Source organism: Rhinolophus hipposideros (assembly GCF_964194185.1).
Source record: "Rhinolophus hipposideros genome assembly, chromosome: 13".
NCBI classification, from domain to species: domain Eukaryota; kingdom Metazoa; phylum Chordata; class Mammalia; order Chiroptera; family Rhinolophidae; genus Rhinolophus; species Rhinolophus hipposideros.
The window spans coordinates 1,788,460-1,805,563 of NC_138059.1; the positions used below are offsets into that span (position 1 = coordinate 1,788,460).

Consider the following 17,104-nt stretch of genomic DNA (forward strand, 5'->3'; position numbering starts at 1 on the left):
GTTTCCAGAAAGACTTCTAACTTCCAAGTGGAAGGTCTCTTTTGTTTTTGTTAGTAATTTCTAGTTTTATTGAATTGTGTTCAAAGAATGTCATCTGTAACATTTCTGCTTTATGAAGTGGATTGATCTTTTAAACAATTTTTGTGAATCTTCGTTCTGTGGGCTCTTGAGAAGAAGGTGTATTTTCTGTTATCAGATGTAGAGTTTTACGTATATCCACAAGAGTTGCTTTATTGATTGTATTTAGGTGTTCTACATCCTTCCTTAGTTTATGTCCACTTTGATCTGTCTTGTGTTGAGAGTGGTGTGTTAAAGTCTCCTATTATTAATGTGTTTCTGTCAATGTCTCCTTCCATCTCCTGTAGATTTTACTTCATAAAGGAGGTTGCCACGTTATTTGGTGCATACATATTCATAAGTGTTACACCATCTGTATGAATTGTGACTCTTAGCATTTAAAAGTGCCCTGCCTTGTCACATTCAATGCTTTGAGGGCTTGAATTCCACTTTGTCTGTTATCAGAATCACTACCTCTGCTGTCTTTTTTTCCCCGCATTTTTACAGCATGCATTTACCCACCCTTTTATTTTAACATTGAAAAATGCATTTATTTTAGGTGTCATCTTATGTACTCCATATAGTTTGGTCTTGATTTGTGATCCAAATTAAACATCTTTTTTGTAATTGGTGAGTTAAGTCCATCCACATTTATTAATATGACTGATACGTTTAGTCTCAACTCTGTCGTAATATTTTGCAATTGTGTGTATTTTTGCTATGTTTCTTTTTCTATGAGATGTGTAATCTATGATCTTTAGAGCTTTTTTAATTTAGAAAAGGTTCTGTTTTTGTTCTGGTTGTTACCTTTGTACTGCTATCCTATTTTAATGCCCCAGTGGCTTGTTTTATTATTTAACGTTTTAATATCTGTTTTCTTCTATTATTATTTTTATTCTTTAACTCCCCCCATCACTGCCCATATAACCATCAGTGAGATTATCTTCCTCTTTCTCTCTTCTCCTCCCATTTTTTCAGTTGCAAACTTCTACTTTGTAAAAGTAGTCATCCATGCTCTTCCTCACATTTGTTTTTTGTGTGTGTGCACACACACACTCACCCTGAAATTATCTAGTCATCTCTTAGCTTGATGAAACTCATCCTCTCGTTGATTCCTCAAGAAGGGCTCATGGCTTCAGAACCCCCGTCTCCCACCCAGGTTCTTTATGTTGCAAGTGGTTTACTTGGAGGACAGCTTGGCTAGATATAAAATCTTTGGTTCACATTTTCTTTAAGTAAGTGTTTTTTAAATGCTGCGCAATTGTAGTTTTGTTTTGACTTTGAAAAGTCTAATAACAATCATTTTCTGCCTTTGCAAATTGTGTGATCCTTTTACCCAAAGACCTTGGAGATTTTTTTCCTTTACCTTTGAAGTTTAACAGTTTTACTAAGAAATGTCTCAGAGTTGATCATTTATTTACCCAGGTACCTGGTGGGTTCTCTGACTATGTACATTTAAGTATTCTGTTATTCTTGTTGTTTCTGAAAAGTTCTCTTGGTTATTGTTTTAAATATTATTAGCTCTGTTCCATTGTTGTTTTTCTTCTTCAGAGACTCAAATGCTATTATTACCTGTCTTTTATTTCCACTACTTTCTCCCTGATCCTTTTTACTTCTTTCTTAAATTCACTTCCATTCTCTTGATTGTTTTACTGCTTTTCCTCAATGCCCCTTATTAAATTTTCACTTGAGTCTTATCTCTCTTGAGCACCTTGTGTGGTTTTATTTCTGAGATAATTTTGTCATTTCTTCCATCTCTTTCCTGAATTCAATCAACTCTTTTTTTCTTTCTTATTAGAAGATGTGTGTGTGTGTGTGTGTCCTTTTTGAATTTATAATTCAAGGTGGATTTTCATATCTTTACACACTTGCTTGAGTGTATTTAACTGAATCTGGAGTTTCATCTTGCACTTTTTCTGCGTCACGGTTGTTTTTCAGGGGAGAATTCCTTCACTGATGTGTGTTGATTTTGTTGTCTAATTTTTTTCAAATTATTCTATGGATCTGTTAACTTTGCTCCTGTTCATGTAAAACCTTCTCGGAGTGTTTTGTAGGATTTCAAGTTCAATGGCACCCTCTTCTGTCAGTAAAGCAAAGTCTAGATAACTTAATAGAGTCTTTTGGTTTAGTGGTAGGTGATAGGGTCACGTGTTTTCCAGGGTTTTGGATTCTTTTTTCTCTTTCAGGCCCTTAAATTTTTCCCTTCTGCATCTTTCCCTTTCACCACTTAATTTCCAAAAGGACACTTCTTTTTTTCCCCCTCTCTTTTCTCTCCCCAAAGCTGTACATCTTAAAGGCTGTCCTTCACACTGGACGAGCTTTTCAGTCCCTTTCCTGCCATTATCTGCCACCACCTCACGCTGGAGCAGAGATGGGTGGAGTATGAGAGATGGCATGCTGGGATTGGCCTTTTTCTGCTTGTAGTAACGTTGAAATTTGGGTATTCTGTGAAGTCAGCTTTTTGTGTCGTTTTACTCTTCCCTTCTTCTTGCTCTGTGTTGCTTTTCAAGGCAATTTGGAGAGGTGGGGACCCAGACAACCACCGTGGTCTTCAGCTGCCTAGAAGTCTATCATTCCGTTTCATCTGTATTAGAATTTACATCTGATCTCCTCCGTTCTGAGAAGCACATTTTTCACATTTCAACATCTATGAAATGGGAATACATGTGACATTAATGGGGGCACTAGCAGCCTGAGAACATTTCCAAATTGAACTCTCTGCTTGAGGTTTCTTTGGGTCACACTGGTGGTATGAATCAGACCCCAGAACAGATTTTGTGTTTCAAATTCTCAGAAGAACCATTCTCCTTCCACCCACTGTGCTGGTTGAGGCATGCAGGTTTTCTTATTGTTTCTTTCTGCACAGCAAGCATTTTCTTTTATTTAGTTTTATCACATTTGCAATGTACAAGCAGCCCTTGGAGTCCCAGCTTTAGGATGGGGTTACACTCCCATCTTGGATAATTAGAAGTACATGAGATAACTTTAGGTGTGTGTCCTAAATAATGTGGTATGAACAGAATTGTGTGGTTTGTACCCTTCCAATATTCTTTTATTTTCTGGCTTTTATTTTTCTCCATATTATGTCTTTAGTATGCATGCTAACATGTTACATACGTATAGTTGGGGGAAGGCTCTCCCCACCCCTGAGCTGCATGGCTCTCCCCCAACAGCTTCAGGTCTGTGCCCATGTCCCTTTCTTACTGAACGCTTCCCCGACTGCCTTACTTACAATTGACGACTCCCAGATTCGCCCTCTCACTGTCCGCTCCCCTCCTTCCCCACTTCCCCTGCCCCCCGCCCCCCACTTATATACTTAGCGTCTCACACTCCCTTGTGTGCTGCCCATATCAAACTCTAGGGTGTCATTCCCACCTAGTCACCAGTTCTGTCACTGCTAGGTCCTCTGGAAAGTGGCCTGCATATGACAGTGTTCAACACACACATGCTGACTGAGTGACAGATGCCCACAGGGAGCAAAATAAAAACTTGGGCCCTCTGGGCACCTCACTCCTGGAGAATCATCTCACTTAATCCTCTCAAGGCTGGCTTTGCCCCAGAGAGGGAAAGTGACTTGCCCAAGGGCACACAGCCAGCACGAGGCAGAGCAGGGATTTGAGCCCAGACCCTCTGACTCCAAAGGCCCCATTCTTTCCGGGTGGGCAGTGACCATATTTGGGTATTAAGTCCTCTGAGCTGTTGTCCCACCCAGCCCCTGGTCAGATGGGAGTGGGGTGGCTTCCTCAGGGCTCAAGGGCGGTCTCCCTTGGGTCTGTCTTAAACCTGGGAGTAGGGGCTCATCCAGGCCCCCCTGTGGCCCTCCCAGCCCCCACCCAACATTCCAGAGTCCCTCCTGTCCTTCCAGCTCCTTCCACCAGCACTCAGGCCCAAAGGTCATCTAGCCCAGAAAACAGAGCCATCCAATGCCCTCTGCCTCCCCCAGGTGTCCCAGGGCCATAGGACCAGGCAGGCCTGGCCTCCAGTCCCAGCTCCCCAGTTACAAGGCAGAGAGAGCCCTGACAGAGCATATTCCCCCTCTCTCTCTGTCCTTCTCTCTCTCCCCAGTCTTCAGTTTCCCCATCTGCAAAATGGGTACAAGGACACTACAAAGTTCTGCATGCACCAGTGATGGGCCCTAACCTGACGCAGTTTGGGCCTTGGGGAGCTGGACCCCAGCACACCCAGGTCTAGGAGAAAGTAGTCAGGGCAGGCTTCCAGAAGGAAGAGACTTTATGCCAGCCATAAAGGCTGAGTGGAACTAGCCCAGTGAGGAGGCGTGCTCCAAACACAATGAATAATAGTATGTGTGGAGGCCCAGAGGGAGGACGGGAGGGAGGGCAGACAGGGACTAAAGGGGAGAGGGCAGAAGTCAGAAGGTGACAGCTTTGACTGCCAGCTGGACATGTCCTGCCACTACTTGGGAGCCACTGAAGGTCACAAACAGAGTCAGAGTCTGCAGCTGGGGTGAGAGGGGCCTGAAGGAGAGACCCTGAAAATGAGGAGACCCTGGGGCAGGGACCAGGGGCAGCTGGCCCCATCTCCTGTGTCCCCCCAGCCACGCACACCTGTGCCACTCTCACCGCCTGTGCCCCCACCTGGAGACACCCTGATCCACCCCTAGGCTTCCCACCCTGCCAGCTGTGGCTCAGAACCCAGCCTGGCCCCCACTCCAGGCACCCGAAGCCCCGGTCACGGTGGCACACGGGCATGGCGGAGCCCTCACGGCCCCTCTCTGCCCACAGCCATGCCTTCCAGCTGTGGAGGGCCCTGGGGGCCGAGCAGCCCGTGAGCCGTTGGGTGCTGGCGGTGCTTCTGGCCTCGCTACGGGAACGGCCCCTGCCGATCGAGGCTAGTGACAGCAGCCCCCCGCCCACGGAGAATACCTACCTGCGCTCACTGGCCGTGAGTCTCTGCCACCCCCACTGCCACTGGGCTAAAGGGGCTTCACATGGGCGTTCAGTCAGGTGTCAGCGGTGTCAGGTGTGCCAGGCCCTGGGGAGAGGGGAAGCCCACCCCTGCCCAGCCTGGCCTGGAGAAGGGGGCCTCCGAGACCACCCCTTCTTGGCCGAGGGTTCTGGACCGCTCCAGAGCCCGTCTCCCCTCCGTGACGTGGGACGGTGGTGACCCTGCAGGACTAGGGAGGTCATTAAGGCATACAGTGTGGATACAGGACTCTGATTGCTGTGTGGACGGCCTCAGAGAGAAGGGCTTGGGACAGGTTCAGGGAGACAGGAAGGGCATGGAGACAGTACCCGTATTGGGTTCTGGGGGTTGTGGATTCTGGAGGAAGCTTGCAGGCTGCGTCCTGTAGCCCCCGCCCTCCTGGAGGAACCTACCCTGCCCCAGCTTTCCCCACAAGCTCAGGCCCTGCTTGCACAGCCCCAGAAGCCGGGAGCTCACTACCTAACACAGCCACACCTGACCTCTTTGGCTGAATGCTCACCAAGGCAGCAGCTGTGACCCTAGGTTTTTCCAGTCTGAGAGCCCCCTACCCACACTGCTGCCTACAGCACAGGTGTGTGACAGCTGAACATGGTGGCAGATGGGAAGCCCCACGTTCTCCTCACTCCTGGCTCTCAGTCCACTCTTCTCCCTGACAACCCCCAGCCCCAGGCTGAAGCCAGCCTCCCTGTGGGAGACCACATAACAGCGTGGGGTCAGCAGGTAGCCTCCCCTGCGTCCCGCCATGCCCCAAACCCCTGCCCTCCCCTTGTCATCCCTGCTCAGAATTGTTGTTCACCCTGAGAACATTCTGGACCAAATGCCTCTACAGGCATGGAGGCACTTAGTGGTGTGAGCAGACAGAGCCAGGCATGGGGGGGGGAGGGAGGGATGGAGGGAGGGAAGGAAGGAGGAAAGGAGGGGAGGAGGGGAGGAGGGGAGGAGGGGAGGAAAGAGGGAGGGAGGGAGGGGAGGAGGGAAGGAGGGAGGGAGGAGGGGAGGAGGGGAGGAAGGGAGGAGGGGAGGAGGGGAGGAGGGGAGGAGGGGAGGAGGGGAGGAGGGAAGGAGGGAAAGGTCTCAGGGACTTGGCCCTGGTCTGCGAGGCTGTGAGCAGGGAGCAGGAGGTGTGGCCCACACGGGGTTTGCTGGGCGGTGGGTCAGTCAGCAGGCCTGGCCCCCAGGCCGCAGGGCTCGGAGCTTGAGCACCCCTCCTGCCCTACAGGCCATGAACACACTGCATGAGCTGCAGATCACACACGAGTTCAAGAAGGCCGTGCAGGAGGCCTACCCGCAGCTGCTCCTGGCCCTTCTCACCCAGATACACTACATCCTGGAGCTGAGCCTGCCCACCGGTCCCCAGCCCGGCCAGCAGGCCCCACAGGCAGCCATGCCCAGTCCCCAGAGGTAAGGCCGCCCGCAGGAACGGTTTCCCAGGGCTGAGAAACTCAGCACCACAATTGGGCAGCTTAAAGCAATGGGCATTTATTCTCTCATAGTTCAAGACTAAAAGTCCAAACTCAAGGTGTCCACAGGGCCGTGTCCTCTGAAACCTGTAGGAAACGACCCTTCCTGCCTCTTCCGGCGTCCGGGGGCTCACGGCCACCCTTGCTGTGTCTTGGCTTTGCCTCTGTCACCACGTGGCATTCTCCCTGTGTCTCTCTGTCTCAACATCCTGCTTCTTACAATGACACCAGCCATAATGGATCAGGGCCACCTAGTGACTCATCCTAACTAGATTCCGTCTGCAAAGACCCTATTTCCAAATGAGGTCACATTCCCAGGCGCCGGGGTTAGGACTTTGACAGAGCTTTTTGGGGGACATGACCCAACCCCCAAACCCCGTCTGTGGTCAGCACAGCACTCAGAGGCCTGTGTGTGTCCCCAGGGGGCTCAGCAGCACTTGTCACGGGACAGCACTTGTCACAGACGCTACTCCTCCCTGAGTGTGGTCCTTGCAGAGACTCTCAGGAGAACGTCTTTCCCATTTTGCAGATGAGGAAAGTGAGGCTCAGAGAGGCTCGGAGGCTCCCCTGAGCCCCACAGAATGTCCCGTGTGGCTGAGCTAGAGCCCATAAGACAGCAGGGACACCTGCCTGGCCACCGCCAGCCCCTGGAGGCAGACAGCCTTGCAATCCCCATGCACATGTCACTGGACACCGGTACATTTTTGTGCTGACCTCGTGGACGGTCGCTGGCCTCCAGCCCCTACCTGACAGCACAGAGGAGACCTGTGTGGGAGGGTCCCACCTCCCTGCACGTGGCAGTGGTTCAGGCTGGTGGCCCCATCTTTTATCTGTGCCAGGTTGTGTCTTGAGAAATCCAATACGCTAGTCTTTAAAACCACGGGGGCCCGGCTCTTTTCATTTGTTTGTATTATGATGTGCTTCACGCGATTTGTCAGTTTTAACAGCTCTCCCCAAGGCGCGGCACTGAAAAAAAAACGTCACTTCTCATATTGCTTCTGAATTCGAATGTGCATAAAGTTCCGTTTTTATTCAGATCAACCGTGCAAAATGCATGAATCTTCCCTAATAAGCTAATAAAACGTCCTCCTCCCAGAACACAGGAGAGAAGGAGAAAGCTGCCATGTGTGGCCTCAGTCCCTGTGCTTCCCTGGCCCCCATGCTCTGCCTGCCCCCACCCGCCCCTCCCAGCAGGCTCACAGCACTCACGAGTCCACAGGAGTCCCGAGAATGCCCAAGTGGCCTGACTCCTCTTTCCTGACGCCCTGCTGTGCCTGCAGGGACAGGCAGGTGACTGTGAAACCAAAGCTTCCAAGAGTCATCACAGAGGGGAAGCATGCCACTCCGCCCCGCAGTCCCCTTCTCCTCAAACCGTCATCATCTGTGGCTGAGACCAGTGACCTGGAAAGCGCAGCCTTCGTGGCACTGCTTGGGGCCAGATGACAAACATTTGGTATTTGGGTTGGTGTCATAGGAGACGATCACGGAGCTGCGTTTTCATCCTTTGACACTTGGTTTTGCAAATGTGCTCAGAACGCGCCTGGTCCGAGATGACAGCCTGATTGCAGGGCGGGGTACACTCGGGGTGGGGTGCACTCAGGACAGGCCACAGAGTGAGGCTGCCCTGCTTTCCGTGGGCCTGCGTCCGGGCCCTCCACCTGTGTCCTCCTGCAGGGTCTGGGGCAGCCCTGAGCAGTGGCCACTCATCAAAGAGCGGGTTTGGAGCCAGGGGTCTGGTTGGACTCCACTTCCGCTGCCCCTGGCCGGGCTGTGTGACAAGTGACAGGTGACAGGACAGGGCATCAATTCTCTGGGCTGCTTCCTCCTTCTGAGAGTGGGGCAGTAGAAAGTCACCTGAGCCAGTGCATGGGAGGCGCCTGGAGTGACGCCTGGTCCAGAGGCCATGCCTCACGGCTGGCATGCTTTGTTACGCACGGGCGTTCGGGCTTCTCCTGCCTTTTCTGAGACCTCCAACTGCAGAGGAGTGTCAGGAGCTGGAGTTGCAGGTGGAGCCTTCTCTGGGCTTCCATGATGCCACCCACCTGCCCTGCTCCCCTCTTCCCTCCCTGCTACGCCCTCTCTGTACTCAGCCCCACACACTGGCCCATGAGGCTCGGCGAGGACTCTCTACCTTGTGACTCGGGAAACCTGACCATTTCTGTTAACAAGGGCAGGAATCACCTGGGCAGCTGGGCACCCTCCCCAGGGGCAGGCCTGGCCCCTGAGCCCCTCTGCTCCCCGCAGGACTTCGCTGGAGGCACTGAAGAGCCTGCTGTCCAGCACAGGGCACTGGCAGGACTTCGCCCACCTGGAGCTGCAAGGAACCTGGGAGCTCTTCAGCACCATCCCCACCTACCCGCAGGGCGTCAGGCTCCTGGCCAGGTAGGGGCGGGGTCAGGCCACCTGTCCAGAGGCTGGGGTATGGGCTGCAATGATCCCCATGGCCACCCCGTGAGCACAGCCCCACGGACTCACTCTGCACACGGCCCTCAGGCATGGAAGGTGCATGCCTCCTGCCCCTGGTCACACATACACACTGGGGGCCTGTGGGTGTAGGCATCTCCCTCAGGCCACACCTGGGCCCAAGGCCTCCCGGGGGACGAGGGCCTGCCTGCTCCTCTGTCTCCCCCAGGCTCGTCACCCAGTGGGTGCAGAGGGGGCGGGAGCTCTCTCTGAGAGGTGGTGCCCACCCACACTCAGTGACACCTCCAGCCACCTGGTCCCAGCTGGATGGGGTGGTGGCAGGAGGGGGGGCCCAGGACCTTCCTATGAGCCCAGGCCCTGCCCGCCCTCTGCCCCGCCCCAGGGCCATGGTGCTGAACCGCTGCAGGCAAATCAAGGTGGTGCTCTGCCAGCTGCTGCCCACCCTGCAGAGCCAGGAGGAGCGGGAGAGGAAGGTGGCCATCCTCATCCTCACTGAGGTAGGGCCTGGCTGGGCGGGGGCCCCTCAGAGACCATCTGAACCCCTTCTCCAGCTGCCTCAGTGCCCCGTCAGGACCCACACCAGGACCACAACCTGACTTGGGGAAGGCCCTGCCAGACAGACCCCTCGCATCCCTCCTCCCCACTCTGGGGCTCCTGGCTGGGTCCCCCACCTCTCAGGGTCCCCACAGCCCTGCCCTCCCTGGCCTGAGGCCTGCAGGGCCCTGAATGTAGGTCAGCCTTTCCTCCCTCCTACCGCTGGGACTGTGAAGCTGACAGGGGATGGGTAGGTAGGAGCGGACAGGTGCTGCATGTGGCAAACTTGGCAGATGTGAGCGAGAGGCAGGGTGGGGGAACGTGTGTCATTTCCATCATGCATGTCAGTAGGGAAAACCCAAATCAAAGCCTGGTGCTGCCTCCACTCCACCCCACCCTACTCTCAGGAATGTCTGGGCCACCTGCCACGGGGCTCTGTCCCAGGCGGACCCATGAGCCGGCTATTGATGGACACTGTCCCCAGCCTTGCTGTGTGGACTCAGGCAAGGCCCTTTGCCCCTCTGAGCCTCGGTTTCCCCAGCTATACATTGAAGGGTGGAACCAGCTTGGAGGTGGGTTTCCAATACTCGTTAACCACGATACCCAGAGGGTGCTGGTCAACAACCCCCCCCAGCCCAGAACCCCCACCAGACCCTGGTTCTGGGCTCCGTTCCTGCGAGAGGATGCCCCACCTGACCTGCCTGCCCTTGGGGGTCACCCAGTTCCTCTACAGCCCCGCCCTCCTGGAGGTGCTCTCCAAACAGGATGTCCTGAATGTGCTGGGCCAAAGCCTCAGCGACCCAAACCCCGAGGTCCGAGTGCTGAGCCTGCAGGGCCTAGGGAACATCCTCTTCCACCCAGAGAAGGTAAGGCCAAGGACACTGTGGCTGGCACACACCCTTGACCTCCAGAGTAGCCGGGACACAGGTGTGGACAAAGGCCAATGCACTGGAGTCCTGGCTCTGTCCCTTCCAGCCATGTGATGGGGGACACATGACTTCTCCTCTCTGGGCCTCAGTTTCCTCATCTGTAAAATGGGGCTACAGGTGGCCTCTTGGCAGGGTTGTGGGAGAAGGGATGATCTCCACCAGTGTATACTCCATTTGTCGAGAAGATGAACGCTATTGCAGACCACCAGGCGACTAGGTGACACCCCAAATCTGGCCCACAAAGGAGACACCTCCCCTGAGAATCATATGGATAGGTCCCCCCAGTCCATTGTTGCTTCATCGTCTCCATTCCCTTCCAACTCCCTCCTGTCACTATAACAACCCACAGCCCATAGTGAGCAGCTAGAGGCATCATTGGAGGCAGGAGAGGAGGCCCCTCCAGCAGCCCCTAATTCAGGACCAAGAATTCCTGACATCACCCCTACTGTGGGTTTCTGGGGTCCGTGCACAGGTGCTGTACCTATAAGCCAGCTCATCCAATCCTCACTCCAGCACTTTCCAGCTCTCTGGGCCTCAACGGCCATATCTGGTAAATGTGCGTGGGGACAGTGCCTGCGTCACATGCTAGGCTGGGGAAGGGAGATGGCATCCAGTGCGGGGAGGGCTGGGAAAACAGGCAGAGCCAGCCAGGGTGGCCTGCTGCCGTGGGCACAGGACGGGCAGAACCGGATGGCATGAAGCAGGACACGGAGCTGAGGGAGGGTCCACGGTCACTGCCCCAGACACCAGAGAGGCACCCTCTGCTGGCAGCCAGGAAAATACAGCCCCCAGGACTGTTCCCCTCAGTGACTGGTGCACAGCTTCAAAGCCACTTCTGTCCACCATCAAACACACCGCACACACTGGGTCACGCTGTGCGTATTAGGAGGCCAGAGCGCAGCTACAGGCAGAAGACCCGAACCGACCTGGGTTCAAACAAAACAGAAGTAGCTCCTCTCTCAGCCGCATGGCCGCCCTGCCCAGTGGTCTCGAGGAACGGCTCCTCCTCCTTTGTTGCCCCCCACCCAGGGTGCTGCCCTCACCTTCAGGGTCCACTAGCAGCCTTCAAGGGCACCCCCACAACTTGTCCTCACTTCTGCTCCAGTGCCATTGGCCAAGGGTCACCCGCAGCTGCATGGAGGCTGAGACCCATCTCTTTCTGGGCACCCCTGTGCCCGCTGCAGCAGGCATCATCTTAGAAGAAACAAGGGGCAGCTGAGCACGGGCCCAACGGTGCCCAATGTGGTCCTGCCACTCACTCTCCTCAAGAGAAGGGGTCTGCACAACTAGTGCAAAGTCTTGGTTTCCCATTGTCATATGAAAATCACATTGAAAATCTGGACGCAATTTTCAAGAATGGCCTTGTCATGCGGGGACTCAGCTCCCGCTCCCCGCACCAGAACGCAGGATATGGGGAGGCCGAAAAGGAACACCCACGGAGCCATGGGGTGGGGAGTCATACCGCTGTAGTCTCCCTGGCAGCTGCGTTGGAGACACAGGAAGCAGGAGCCACACGATCTGCAATCCGCCATCCACACTTGCTAACCCCTCTTGCTGGCCGCACTCTGCTTCTCTGCCAAGCAACCAAGCCCACTTGCTAACTGCCGTCCGCCCTTGCCAGCTCAGCCGTGGCAGTTATATCAGTGGCTAATGGCTAACCGGTTACAGCTGACGGCCAGCTATTCACAGCTGACGGCCATCTCCTACCCGAGCCAGCACCTTGCCACGTGAGGCGCAGGGCCTGGAAACTGCCTTCTGGGACTCCGTCCCCACAGGCCTCCCAGCCCTTTTTGTCCTTGCTGGAAATTGTGCTTTTTTTCTTCACGATGCTATCAGCGTAATGCGTGTGTATGAATGAAATATTCAGTGGGAAATGGAGCAAATGCAGCTATCAAGTGAGGCACGCAGCCTCCCGTGAGCAGCCCCCCCCCCCCCGCCACCAACCTGATACCACTCTTGTCCAGCTCACCTGTGACCTCCCCCACTGGTCACTCTGCCCATCTTATCAGACCACCCAGCACAGGTGGCTGGGTGACTTTTCCGGCCACTGGGCCTCAGGACCCCTCACCACTTGACGGTGAGCGCCTTCCTGTCGGCACGGGTATCCCTTCGTGTTGCTGGCCTCTGGCGCTCCTTCACCCGCTGGGCCCCTTCCCCATTCCTCTTGGTGGTCTCCTCCAAGCTTCAAGTGCCATCTATTGCCCGATTGTTCCCAAATCTGTATCCCCGCCCGAGATAACCTAACTGCTAGGATCTTTGCCACATCTCAAACTGAACTCTTTGTGCCCTCAAACAGGCTTCTCCTGCAGCCCCCATCTCTGTTGATGCGACTCCCCCCTCCAGCTGCTTCAGCCCCATACATGGGGTTGTCCAGTCAATCGACAAATCCCACAGGACACCCAGCACCCAAGCCCTTCTCCCACTTCACGGCTGCCCCCACTGAAGGCCCCAGCATCCGCCCCCACCCGACCATTGCAACCCCCTCCCTGGTTCCTTTCTCCTCCTCGGTGATTCTCCCCCCACCCGGAGCCAGTGGGCGCTTGTGACGAGTGACCAGTCTCCTGTGCCCACAAACAGGGCAGGGGTGCTCCTCCCCAGGCGTTTGTCCGCGCGGCTCCGCTGCTGCAATGCTCTTCCAGCGCGTCTTTGCAAGAGCTCGCTCAGCTGTCACCTTCTCAGTGACATCTTTTCTGATCTTAAAGTTCTATCACAGCCACCACTGCCACCTCTGCGCTGGCCTGTTCCACCCCCACTGCCCCTCCTGCTTTATCTTCGCTCTTGTCACTTGTCACCCTCTGACACACACCATGCTGTGCGTGTTTAGTTTAGTTTCTGGTCCTTCCCATTAGAATTCCATCCTGTGGCCCTGTCCTCTGCTGGCTGCACCCAGTAGGTGCTCAGAAAGGGTTTGTCGTTGCTACATGATTCACTTGCTGAAAATGAATTTAATGTAAAACCAATCAGAGCTTAGGAAGCCAACGAACTTGCCTAAAAGTTGTTTAAAAGTTGTAAAAAGTCACCCTGGTTTGCACACAAGTCACTGAGAAGGGTCCGGACGGCAGGAACCATCCACTGGCCGACACACTGATTTCCCACAGTTCATCTAAACAATTCAGGAACGCACTGCAAGCAAGTGGAATGGACAGAATTGGCCAAAATCAATTCCGTTGTTTTTCAAGTGGTGTAAAAATGGAAAATGGTCCCTGCAACCCAGCAGGCCTGAAGCTGCCACTGGTGCCCCCACGTCCCTGTGATGCGAGAAACCATTGAGTTCAGCATGTGACAACTGACCGCCCTTGTCTCATCCAGCCCCCAGGTCCCCTCTGAGCCATGGGGAGGCCAGGAATGGGGGCAAAGGCAGGGTGGGGTGGAGGAACGGAGGGGTGGTTCCAGGCTTGGCGACAGGTCCTGTGGCCAGCATGGGAACAGGAGAAGGAAGGACTTGGGAGCCAACTAGCGTGGGGTTAATACTGCCTCCACCCCCGAGGACCCACAGGGCTGAGAGGAGAGCCCTGTCCAGGGCTCACAGCTCCTGGCATGCAGACCAGGGCTAGAGGCACAGGTCCCGCTGTGGGGACCCCAGCGGGCTGGGGTACAGTGCTGGGCAGGTATTCGGGAGCAGTGCAGGTGCCCAGGCCAGGATAGGGCTCTGGGGAGGGACAGTGCAGGGAGAACCTTAGATTGTTCTTGGTCCAATGAGCAGGGTGGGAGCGAGGGCCTGGAGCCCTCGTCCCACCGCCCCTGCCGCCCCCAGGGAAGCCTGCTCCACGGACAGCTGCCACCCTTCCTCAACGGCTTCTTCCAGAACAGCGAGCCGGTGGTGGAGCGCATCATGGGCACCGTGTCCGACGTGCTGCACCGCCTGGGCGCCTGCGGTGTGGGGGTCCAGAGTCTCAGTATCGCCATCAATGCCCGCTCCTTCTTTGACGACGTGAGTGTGCCCAGGGCCAGGCGGGGCACCCCCTACTCGTGCCCATCCTGGGGCCCCCTTCCTCAAAGGCAGAGAGGATCTCAGCCACCCTTATGCTAGGGTGGGAGATGGAGGTCCGGGGCGCTACCGGCGTGTGTGCCCGCCCAGGTGGGTTGGGGCAGATGCGTGGCCACCAGGTGTCACACAGCCCTTCTCCACGGGGCTGAGTCAGCACCAGCATTCAGTCTCCAGCCCTTCCTGATGGTCTGAGTGCTTACGAGGACCGTTCTCCCTTCCCTGGAAAATCAGGGGATAAGTCCCACCCCCAACTGCACAGGTGACACTTGAGTTGTTGGGCGTGATTTTGAGTGTGAGGGAGTGATGACTTTAGGTCCTTGAGGATGGCCTGGGAACCAGCCTGAGAGCCCTGTCTGAGGGGGTAGGCACGACGCTATGCTGGGAGCCCTGAGTCTGGGTGACAGGGTCCAGCTGAGGAACTGAGCCCCATCCCCACAAAGGGGCACGGGTTCCCAAATTAGGTGGAGGTGGGGACCCCCAGAAAGGTTTGGCTACGGTTTGAGCCCCTGTCTTGCAGGAGCGCGACAGGATAAGGGCAGCAGCCATGGCACTGTTTGGGGACCTGGTAGCAACGATGGCAGGCAGAGAGCCAAGTAGCCTGCGAACCCAGGTGCACCAGAGCATGGTGCCCCTGCTCCTGCACCTGAAGGACCACTGTCCAGCCGTCGTCACGGTCAGTGCCTGCTGATGGGCCTTTGCCTTCGTGTGGTCTTACAGGTGGCGGGGAAGCCAGGAGGCTGGGGGTCTGCAGATGGCAGTAGGGCTGCCTCAGGGTGATGGGTGCCCCTAGGGCAGCGGGTTTGGCTCCTGCATTGGTTTCCCTCTCCACAGTCTGCCTCGCCATGTGCGTGTGCACACACAAACACAAGCACACAATCATCTGCCCTCCCCGTGCACACGTACACGCACGCACACATGCACACATGCCGCTGTGCCATCTGTGCGGGCAGAACCTAGTCTGTTCTGCTCACTGCTGTGGCCCCAGCACTGGCACGCGGTGGGGTCTCAGGTTGTTCATTAAACCTGATGAAGTGTGGATCAAGTCCTACTGTGTGCCAGCCCTACTATGTGCCAACCCATGAGCCATTCCCAGACCACTAAGACACAGCTCAGCCTTCCCAGGGCTCTGGCCATCGGGGAGATGGACATGAAGCGGCCAGTTCTAAAACAAATAGGAGAGCTTCCTTCAGTTCAGCCAGGGGCCCCAGTTGCAGCCCAGGGGGCAAGGCTTCCCCAGGGGCCAATACGTAGGAACCGCGGCTGGGTTAGATAGAGAACAACACGGGAGGAGAGTCAGGCAAAAGGCGGTCAGTCCACAGTGGGAGGAGCTGGGTTGCGGCCCCAGCCCCACGGGTGGTCCTCGGGCTCAGAGACCCCCCCCTGCCGCCCCTGCAGCAGGCCAAGTTCACCTTGTACCGCTGCGCGGTGCTGCTCCAGTGGCCGCTGCGGCACACCCTCTTCTGCTCGCTGGCCTGGGAGAGGGGCCTCAGTGCCCGCCACTTCCTCTGGACCTGCCTGGTGAGGGGCCTGGGGGCGTGGCCGGGGACAAGGGCTGCAGCTGGGCGGAGGCAGGGCGGGGGAGCTGGTCTGCCCGCCCCGTGACGAGTGAGTGACGGGCGAGTGAGTGACGGGCGCACTGTCCCCGGCCAGATGACCCACAGCCAGAAGTTCAGCATCCACTTGGCACAGGCTCTCGGCTACCTGCGGAGCCCCCATCGCCACGTCAAGACCTGGGCAGCGCTCTTCATAGGTGACCGGGGCTGGCAGGCTGTGGGGGCCCCCAGGGCTGCCCCCGCCCGAGCCCCTGCCCCTTCCGGGCTCTGGCCCACCCACCTCTGCCTGCCACACGTCCGCATCTGGAGCGAAGGGCCCACTAGCAAGAGGAGGGAGGTGGTGGGGGTGGGCCTCGGAGGGGCACAGTGGGTCTGAGCCCCTCAAAGAAGGCGGCCCCATCCACTGGCCAGCGTGCCTCTCCATCTGCCTGCCTCCTTCTGCACAGGTTACACCATCTGCTACCACCCCCAGGCCGTGTCCCAGACAGTGAATGACGCGGACACAAAGCTGCTGCTGTGCGGTAAGCAGCCCCGCCCCCGTCCCCGCCCCCATCCACACCCTCCCACCCCACTTCAGGCACCTGTGACAGGGGGCTCCCCACTCCACTTGAGGCTCTAATAAAGTGAGGCCGTGGGTGGGCTGCCAGGCGTGAGGGGCCACGGGGGGTGGGGCTGCGGACAGGAAGCCCCCCCTCCCCCCCCTGGAAGGGGGCGGAGGTAGGGCCTCAGCTGTCCTGCCACCCCCGACCCCACCCCGGGCTGGAATGAAGGGGCTGCTCCCAGGGAGCCTGCCCCCCTCTTCTGCCTGGCTTGGGCTGTGGGGTCACCTCTGACTGACTGGTCCCTCCTCTCCTGAAGCTTTCGAAGATCTCAAAAAAGACCAGGAGGCTGGCATCCGGGAATTCGCCACCAAGCAGTTCTCCTTCCTTCAGGAGGTGGCAGCCAGACCCCAGTGACCCCCAGCCATCCTCTCTCTCCCTCTGCTCCCCCTGTGCCCACCGCTTGGTCAGTCCTGCCCTGTCTGCGTACAGCTTGGTTGCATAACATTTTTCCTTTTGAAAGAAAGATCTAGATTCAACCAAGAATCATCGTAACTGTCGCCTCCCTGCCCCACCCTCCCGTGGGCCCCCAGGGCACCGAAGTCAGCCCAGGAGACACTGGTGGGACTAGGCTACAGGGCCAGGCCTGGGATATGGGGCAGGTAAAATCTGTCTG

The 17,104-nt window shown here is 56.2% G+C and overlaps 1 protein-coding gene across 1 annotated transcript in view; it reads left to right on the forward strand.

The window, feature by feature from the left end:
* LOC308506895 (maestro heat-like repeat family member 5) overlaps positions 1-16,874 on the forward strand; it is a 50,631-nt gene extending 33,757 nt beyond the window's left edge. Inside the window, exons 20-30 of the mRNA XM_081070890.1 lie at positions 4,800-4,959; positions 6,221-6,402; positions 8,706-8,843; positions 9,268-9,382; positions 10,142-10,285; positions 14,103-14,279; positions 14,854-15,009; positions 15,732-15,854; positions 15,987-16,086; positions 16,336-16,410; positions 16,748-16,874. Of these exons, the coding sequence (XP_080927016.1) occupies positions 4,800-4,959; positions 6,221-6,402; positions 8,706-8,843; positions 9,268-9,382; positions 10,142-10,285; positions 14,103-14,279; positions 14,854-15,009; positions 15,732-15,854; positions 15,987-16,086; positions 16,336-16,410; positions 16,748-16,845 (1,468 nt within the window). The 3' untranslated portion in view covers positions 16,846-16,874. The remainder of the gene's footprint in view (positions 1-4,799; positions 4,960-6,220; positions 6,403-8,705; positions 8,844-9,267; positions 9,383-10,141; positions 10,286-14,102; positions 14,280-14,853; positions 15,010-15,731; positions 15,855-15,986; positions 16,087-16,335; positions 16,411-16,747) is intronic.
* Positions 16,875-17,104: the final 230 nt, after the last annotated feature.